Raw genomic sequence first — 8936 nt, forward strand, 5'->3', positions numbered from 1 at the left:
CAAGTAGATGAAAATAAATAAACACAAACACAAGAAGTAGGTAATTGATCAGTGTAACTGAGAAGTTCAAGAGACTGAAAGCTTCAGGCACAGCTGAATCCAGGAACCCCAATGATGTCAGAGATCTCCCCCTCTCCCCACTACCTCCTTCCCCTCTCCCCCTCTCCCTTTCCCCCCCTCCCTCTTCCCTCTCCCCCTCCTCTCTCTCCCTCTTTTACTCTCTCCCCCTTTCCTTTTTCCCTCTCCCCCTCTCCTCCTCTCCCTCTCCCCCTCTCTCCTCCTCTTCCTCTCCGTCATTCTCAGGTGGGGTTTCCTCTGATGGTGATAGCAGCAAATATTTACTGGCCACTCTTTCTGTGTCAGGTGCACTTCTAGGCACTTTACATGCATTAGCTCAGTTATTCCCACACCACGAGATAGATGCTTTATTATTCCCATTTTGCAGATGAGATGAGAGTAAATATAAAGGATTCAGCAACACTGTTGCCTGCCTGTCACGGATGGCCAGCAGCAGCCTGGGGTTACATCCTCCTGAGAGCAGTCATACCCAGCACAGCCCGCCCCATTCCCAGAACCACCTGCTGGTGTCCTTGTCCACCTGTGAGTCAGTTACTGGGAGGGGCAGGCTGGGCCCCTCTGGTTGCCCTGGGTGAGGAGAACAGAGCATGGGCCTGGTGCTGGAAAGGAGCCTGGCAGGGAAACGCAGGGTGCTGGGTGGGCCAAGTTTACTGCCAGCTCTGAGATCAGGGAGGCTGCCTGGAACGGCCCTGCCCTCTGCTGCACCTTGAAAGCCACAGGAATTTGCTGGATGCTGTCAGTGCTGGGGCCAACCCCTGTGCCGGCTGAAGGGCCTACCAAGATGGGTCAGACACAGATCCTGCCCTCAGAGGGTCCTTGGCTGGAGATGGGAGACCCCAGAAAGGAAAGACAGCTCTGAGCGCAGAGTCCCCCGTGTGGGGAAGCATAGGAAAGAATTCTTAGAGGGGATGCTGGAACTCAGGCCGGAAGCCCCCTTGGAAGTGCCACTAGGGGGTTGGTGAGGGCGTGCAGCGCGTGCACCGGTAAGGCGATGAGAGAAGGCACGCGCATTCCCGCCAGAGGCTGAATCCTGGGTGGGCACAGGAGAGAAGTGGGAGGGGAAACTGAGGGCGGTCACGGAGGGCTGGCAGTGGTGCAGAGAATGGGCTGGAAAGGCGGAGGGTGAAGGCGGGAAGCCTTTGCGCGCGTGGTGGTGTGGTGTGAGCTGGAACAGGGACCCCTCCCCTCCCCCCACCCCCCGCCCCGGGAAAAGGCATCTTTAAAGCAGGGTGCCAGTGGGAGGATGCAGATTTTAGAACTGTGAGGACTGGAATGAGCTCCATTTATTCAGTACACGTTTTGTGAGCACCCGCACTGTGCTGGGCTCTGGGTAACAGCAGGGAACAGACACAGTCTTCTCGCGAAGACTGCGGTTTAGTCCGAGTGGCAACAGGTGAATATCTGAGTCCTCAGGGGCCACATCTGGGTCATTTGTCCTGGGACCAGCTGTCTCTGCCCATAGCTACCTTTTCCCCACCTGCAGCCGGTCCCAGGGGAGACCGGGCCACACAGTGTGGAGGGAAATCCTGACCACCCTCCTGAGACAGCCCTGGGTTCGGACCCCTGTCTCCTTCCAGCTCCACCAGCTGTGAGCCCTCATGCAACTCACCTGAGGGAAGACACGCATGGCTCTTTGCAAATGCCATGCTTTCCATCAGGAGTTGAAAAGCTTTTCTCTTAAAGGGCTGGGGAGTAAATATTTTGGGTATTGCAGGCTGTACCCAATTCTGCCACTACAGCAGCCATAGACAGTACAAAAACAAGGAAGCATGGCTGTGTTCTACTAAAGCTTTCTTTACCAAGGTTACAGATTGGCCCACGGACTCTGGTTTGCCAGCCCCCTGTTGGATGCAGGAGACGGTTATGGGTCAGATGCACACGCACGGTGAGGAATGGGAGCCCTCATCGCTGGGGCCTAGGAATTAGGATCAGCAAAGGAAAGCAGTGCGTGCGACACACCCTCCGTGGGCTGGGCACAGCAGTGGTCTCCATGCAAATGTCACTTTCCCTTTCACTGGGCCGTAATTGTTGCTCTTTGCAATTCATGGATCAGGAAACACTGAAACTCAAAAGGTGGGGACGCTTGCAAGTCACATCACTAGTGAGTGGCAGAGCTGGGGTTTCCCAGCAGCTCTCCAAGTCCTGAGTCTCAGGGCTTCTACTTTCAGCCCCGAAAGCCCCTGGCGCTGACCACAAGCCCTGCCCCCTGCCACCCAGGCTCTCTCCAGAGGAGGATTAGAGATGGCTAAGCCCCAGAAATCCACGTCAAGGGCTGCGTTTCCGCTGCCCTGCCGTAAGCAGAATTACAAAACACCCTGAATCCATGCGTGGAAAGCCCTATGCTGAGCTTTTGGCGCAGAGCAGAGGATGGAAGGCGTGAGCTCGGAGGAACCGGGGTGGTGACCAAGAAGGTTTGAGAACAACCTGGGGGAGGCCTGGGGGTACCCGGGCCCCTTCTCCACCCTCTCAGGCCCTCGGTGCTCAGCCACACAGCACTCTGGGGTTGCCACAGCCTTCCATCAAGAGGCTTCCTGGCCGGCGCCGCAGCTCACTAGGCTAATCCTCTACCTAGCCGCGCCAGCACACTGGATTCTAGTCCCGGTCGGGGCGCCGGATTCTGTCCCGGTTGCCCCTCTTCCAGGCCAGCTCTCTGCTATGGCCAGGGAGTGCAGTGGAGGATGGCCCAAGTGCTTGGGCCCTGCACCCCATGGGAGACCAGGAGAAGCACCTGGCTCCTGGCTTCAGATCAGTGCGGTGTGCCGGCCACAGCGCACCAGCCGTGGCGGCCATTGGAGGGTGAACCAACGGCAAAAGGAAGACCTTTCTCTCTGTCTCTCTCTCTCACTATCCACTCTGCCTGTCAAAAAAAAAAAAAAAAAAAAAAAAAAGCTGGGCCATGCCCAGGGTACAGTTAGGATCCCAGCAGCTGGATAGGGAGGGGAAGTGTAAACCTAGGGCCGCTGGGCCACACAGGCTCCAGGTGACCTCCCCAAGGTGGCAGAGTGGCATAGTGAGGACGTGACAGAGCCAGGCTTGCGTCTGCTGTGCAAGGCAAACCCTCTCCCTCACGTGGGACCCTGCTCGCCCAGACCTGGCTCCATCCCTTTGGCCCTGTCAGAACAGAGCTTGAGCCCGTCTTCTCTTCTTGGTCCCCTTGCCAAAGTCGTGGCTGAGCAGCGGTCATCTCGTACCTCAACCCCTGCAAAAGCCTCACGATTGGCCTGCCCGCGTCCACACTGCCCTGCCCGTCTTCTCCACTGCAGACTCCTTCGAAAGCTTGCCAGAGCCCTCCTTTCACTAAAATATAATCTACCCTCCACACCACACCCCTGCGCCGCAGAGCACAAGCCAGCAACTGAATCAGTCTAGCGGACTGGAAGCGGCACTTGAGTGAGCGGAGCATCAGATAGAGTATGTCACATACCATAAAGGGAAGCTGGGGCTTCTGGGAACTTTCATGTGTGTGTGTGTGAGTGTGCTGACGCACAGTGGGACTCCTCGGGACTGGGGGTACTGTGCACAGTCACCGGCCCGAGCCCCCCTTCCCCACTCTGCCCTCTGGTGCGGATCCTTCCAGTTCCTTCTGGGGTCTGGCCTGCCTCTTCTCCTCCACATAGAAGGTTCTTGCTGTACTTGGAGTGGTAAGCACCTCTCCGCTTTCGCCTGAACCTGTCGCCTCCTCAGAGCAGCTGTCCTTGTCTTCCATGTAGTCACTGTTGCCACTGTCACTACCTGTCTCCTACAGTGTATAATGATCGTATTTGCATGTTTCTCTTTCACCGGCTCCACCCCTTTGGAGTTGTTCAAATGCCTGGCTCAAGGTGGTGGCCTAGCTATGCCCAGGCTGGCTGGGAGCCGGGGCGAGTCACTTCCTCCCCCATTGCCTGCGTTATGCGTCAGCCCCGACATTCTGTGATTCTCTGGTCAGGAACTGGCATGTGGGCTGAGGGTTAAGGGTGCTTTCTTTCCAGCTTGCAGGGGGTTTGCACTTCCTGGGTCTCCTTGGACTTAAACAGCAGCTCCTGGGGGTGGGGCGGGGCAGGGCGGGGCATCTGGGCAGGCTCTGGCTGCCAGTGTTGTTCACAAATCAGAGCTGGACTCAGTGGCCTGGGAGTTTGTTCACAGCAGCAGACTAGCCCAGCCCAGGCCAGCGACTTCTCTGTCCTCCCTCTTCCCTAAAGCCACCCAAGCTGCCTGCCCTGGATGAGAAGAATGTCCCTGCCTGGGACAGAGGGGACGTTCTTGTGTGGCCCTGGCGGTGAGGTTCCTGTGCCACCCGCAGAGGCCAGTTGTTTGAGCTCAGCTGCCCCCCGCCCACGTGACTTAAAGGAGAACGACAAAACCTACTCTAGGAAACCATCATAAGGACCCAAGGAGGAAACCTCAGGGTGTCCTTTTTCCCTTTACACACATTTCCTGAAGTCTGCCCACAGACCCAGGGCACTGAGCTGGCATGGGCCGTGCAGAGGGGCCCCTCCTCACTCCCCCGGCCTCATCCCCCACCAGGAACCTGGCGGACAGAGGCTGTGTTTGGCGAGGAAGCGCTGATCGGAATCCCGAGCGACATCCCTCTGCAGAGCGCGGCCACCCTGGGGGTCAACCCCTGCACGGCCTACCGGATGCTGATGGACTTTGAGCAGCTGCAGCCAGGTAGGAACCCGCAGGTGGGGCCAGTGGTGCCAGCTGGCACGTGACCCAAGTGCTGACCCGAGGCCACGGGGACCTGCCAGTGAGGGGGATGGGAGGCTGGCGGGCTCCCAACCCGGGAGAGTGTGCCTAGCAAGGTGACAGCTTGCTTCCTAGGGCACAGGCTGGGGCTGGTGAGGAGCAAGCAGGCCCTTGCAGACCACTAAGAGGTCACGTTCCCTCGCGCCTGGCTGGACTGCGTCACTCAGCAAGAATGTGCCGAGCTGTGCTGAGGCCTGGGGACACAAAGCCAGACAAGACAGACGCGGTCCCTGTGTTTCCAATAAAGCGCTGAACTCGGTGTTAATAACTCCACTCAGCATTTCCATCGCACTTTCCGGCTCGCGGCAGTGCCTTGCAGGCATTGTCCCGTGGAGTCCATTAATCTTCAGAACAGTGCTGTGAGGTTGGATCACCACTGGGTAAGAGCTCCAGCCCCAGGCGGACAAGCTAGGCCTGAGCGCAAGCTTCGCCTCTCGCTGGCCGTGTGAATTCACTTCGCAAGTCTACGTGTTGTTCACCCGTGCAGTGGTGGACAGGAGTCCTGAGGGTCCGTGGGCAGCCCAGTGACTGTCAGCTGCTGTTTGTGTGTGTGTGTGTGTGTTTAAGATTTATTTATTTATTTGAAAGGCAGAGAGGCAGAGAGAGAGAGAGGTCTTCCATCTGCTGGTTCACTCCCAATTGGCCACAACGGCCGGAGCTGCACCGATCCGAAGCCAGAAGCCAGGAGCTTCTTCTGGGTCTCCCATGCGGGTGCAGGGGCCCAAGGACTAGGGCCATCTTCCACTGCTTTCCCAGGCTATAGCAGAGAGCTGGATCAGAAGTGGAGCTGCCGGGACTTGAACTGGCATCCATATAGGATGCTGGCATTGCAGGTGGTGGCTTCACCTACTATGCCACAGCCCTGGTCCTGCTGCTTGTGTTCTTTCTTTCTTTCTTTTTTTTTTTTTTTTTTTTTTTTTTTTTTTTTTTTTTTGACAGGCAGAGTGGACAGTAAGAGAGAGAGACAGAGAGAAAGGTCTTCCTTTGCCGTTGGTTCACCCTCCAATGGCCACCGCGGCCGGCGCGCTGCGGCCAGCACACCGCACTGATCCGAAGCCAGGAGCCAGGTGCTTCTCCTGGTCTCCCATGCAGGTGCAGGGCCCAAGCACTTGGGCCATCCTCCACTGCACTCCCGGGCCATAGCAGAGAGCTGGCCTGGAAGAGGGGCAACCGGGTCAGAATCCGGCGCCCCGACCAGGACTAGAACCTGGTGTGCCGGCGCCGCAAGGCAGAGGATTAGCCTAGTGAGCCACGGTGCCGGCCTGTGTTCTTTCCTTTTAACAGTGGGGAAACTGAGGCCAGACAGATTCGTGATCTGCTTGAGCTCACTCAGCAAGTCAATTCCAGAGCAGGTGTTTGGCTGGGGTTCTTCTGATAGCAGCGCCTGAGATGGCGACCAGGAGCAGACAGTTTGATTCCAGCAGGCCAGGGCTGAGGGAGTGAGAGGAGCAAGGAAGGCCAAGCCCACAGGCTGCTCACTGCCGTGGGTGACGGGGGCTCAGTGCTGCCGGGACCTCACGAGCACCCACGCAGGGTCAGGCCCCAGATGGTGGGGGCAGGGCCAGTGTCCCCCCAACTCATCTCTAGTGGTTCAGAGTTCCCCAAGGGGCATCCGTTTCCCAGGCTGCCCCTGCCAGCGAGGACACGGAGCTGCTGGAGTGTGATAACACTGGGTGGCCAGAGCTGACCCCAGCTTCACACGCAGAGAAGTGTAGCTTCTCGCTGCTGTGGTGGTGGGGCCCTGGGAGCCTTCAGTGCAGAAAGCCAGCAGCTGCAAGCAGGGATGTTTTCCGGAGGCCTGGGGCAGCAGATACTTTGGTTGCCTGTGTCTTGTCCCCGGAATTCACCTCTGATGGCCCACAGCAGCAGCGACAGATCTGGGCATTCTCACACCCCTGGAAGTGCCACTGTGTATCCCTCCACTTTTCCACTCAGGGCCAAGCGGCACAGGCTCAATCCAAGCTAAGCAAGCTAAGCTAAGCACTCCTGACCCAGAGTGAGAAGCACATTTCACATTATAATCCAGGACAAAGACCCAGGCTCCTTGGGGCAGCTTCCTAAGTCCGATGCACTCTATTATTTTTTATTCTGTCTCCTGTGACCTTAACTAGAAAAAAAAATTCTGCTGGATAGATTGATCATCCACTAGTGAGTGACGCCGGCAGAGGAGTCGCCTTCTCCCAGGAGTCCTTTCTGTCTCTCTGGCTGCAGCCCATATTGTGCCAGGTCCCTGCTGCCTCAAAACACCAAGTAGCGTTTCAGACTCAGCCAAGCACCTGCCTGGACACATGCATTTGACTCTGGTCAGGGCCACCTGACTGCTGCCTGAAGGTCAGAGAGGTCCTGAGTTGCCCCTTCTCACTGAGTGGCAGTCCTTGGTGAAGCTGGGCCTCACAGCCAGGTCCATCTCGGCCCAGAACCCACATTTTTCTCAGCATGGTCCACTGCCTGCTCCATGGGAGAGACCTGGGCCTTGACCATGAACTCTGTGGAGGACCCTGTGTCAAAGGCTCCCAGTTTCTCTGGTGCCACTCTGATCCCCTGTCAAAGCAGTGCCACTTTATTAAACAGTACAGAGAGGCATAAGGCATGCCCCCCCTCCCCCCGGAAGCTGCAAGCTGCTGATAGAAATGGGCCCATCAACACAACCAGGTACAGGATAGGACAGGCCAGGTGTGTCTGCAGAATGTGGCGGAGCCCCAAGGGCAGAATCAGGAAGGAAGCCACACTGAGGTGAGTTCACAGAAAGGAGCGAAGGAGGCGAGCATTGCAGACCAGGGAAAGAACCCAAGCAGAGACTCGAGGGCATAAAAATTGGGAGAATAACGGAGCGGGGGGAGTCATTTACATAGGAGTCTAAATTATGCCCACTGTGGATGCTCAGTGGCCAAGTACTGGAAGGCATTTGGGGTGTTGCGAAGTTTGGGGAGCCTATAAGCAATGGGTGAAGGTCTAAGAAGGCACAGTAACTAGGTCCTGGAGCCTGAGGACTCCAGCTGTAATTGGACCCCAGGCGGGAAGCCCTTGACCTATCCCAGGTCTGCAGGGCCTGACTGGAGTCTCTTCCTGGCTCCACAGGGGACTCTGTCATCCAGAATGCATCCAACAGTGGAGTGGGGCAAGCAGTCATCCAGATCGCCGCAGCCCTGGGCCTGAGGACCATCAATGTGGTCCGAGACAGGTGCGTGGGGAGGCCTAATCCCAGTCTACCGCTTGGGCCTTTCCACGGAGCATCCCTGCAGGTGCCCAGCTCTCCACCAGATGGCGCCCTTGCATCAGCATAAACGGCCTGCTCTGTAGTTGGCTAACAGTTGGCAGGGGACAGATAAGTCAGAGCAAGAAACCAAGTTGCAGACAGCTTTGGGCTGTAGAATGAGCGAGTCCACGGCATGTGAAGGGAGACCGGGAAGGAGAGACCGCCCTTTACTGAACAGCCAAGAGCTGGTGAGACGCCTGACTTAGGATAAAACCGCAGTTCATCTGGGGGACTGTCTTAACCGTGCCGCTGTCCTGTGAACTCTTCGCCAGGCCCCCTGCCCCTCGCGTTGGCACTGACAGTCCGAGGCACACTGAGTGCCACCGTGAGGCTGGTCGCGGCTCTTCTACACAGGAAGATGCCAGAGTTGCTCAGGAGACATGAGGCAGTCACGGACTCAGCTCCTCTGACTGTGGGGTCCTGCAGCTCAGATAAGCCTCACTATCCATGAACATGGGTGGTCTCTAGCCTCCTTGAGTTGCCAGGGGCTGTGGCAGTCACCCCTGCCCCTGTCTCGCATCAGGGAGGACAGGAAGCCAAGGACGTGGGAGTGTGATGCTAGGAGGCAGCAGGTGCCCCGCCCAAGGCCTGGCTTAACCTCTGTCCCAGCCCTCAAAGAGAAAGGTAGCTTTGCGCAGCTGTGACGCAGGGCCCCGGGAGTCCTGGGGGAGAAAGGCCGCAGGTGTGACCGGGCCCTGGATTGTGCTCGGTTTCCAGGCCTGACCTCCCCAAGCTGACCGACAGACTGAAGGACCTGGGGGCTGAGCATGTCATCACAGAAGAGGACCTGAGGAAGCCTGAAATGAGACACTTCTTCAAGGTACCAAGGGGAGGGGCGTCCTCCCTCCGCCCCACACTTCTCCCTGAGGAAAGT

The 8936-nt window shown here is 57.5% G+C and overlaps 1 protein-coding gene across 8 annotated transcripts in view; it reads left to right on the forward strand.

The window, feature by feature from the left end:
* The window catches only part of MECR (mitochondrial trans-2-enoyl-CoA reductase), a 30659-nt gene that overhangs the window by 17207 nt on the left and 4516 nt on the right, over nucleotides 1-8936 (forward strand). For 4 of the 8 annotated variants that reach the window (XR_016211173.1, XM_002716066.6, XM_089301147.1 and 1 more), the window contains 3 exons: nucleotides 4585-4728; nucleotides 7885-7987; nucleotides 8780-8882. Coding sequence is in view for 5 of the 8 variants with exons in the window: in XM_002716066.6 (XP_002716112.6) it covers nucleotides 4585-4728; nucleotides 7885-7987; nucleotides 8780-8882 (350 nt within the window). In the remaining 3 variants the exon portion in view is untranslated. Of the gene's footprint in view, nucleotides 1-4584; nucleotides 4729-4881; nucleotides 5080-7884; nucleotides 7988-8779; nucleotides 8883-8936 lie in introns of those variants that run through there. The other 4 variants (XR_016211174.1, XR_016211175.1, XM_017346528.4 and 1 more) reach the window with 3 other exon arrangements.

This window comes from Oryctolagus cuniculus, chromosome 7, assembly GCF_051225735.1.
Source record: "Oryctolagus cuniculus isolate XC-2025 breed Fujian yellow rabbit chromosome 7, ASM5122573v1, whole genome shotgun sequence".
In the NCBI taxonomy this organism is placed as follows: Eukaryota; Metazoa; Chordata; class Mammalia; order Lagomorpha; family Leporidae; genus Oryctolagus; species Oryctolagus cuniculus.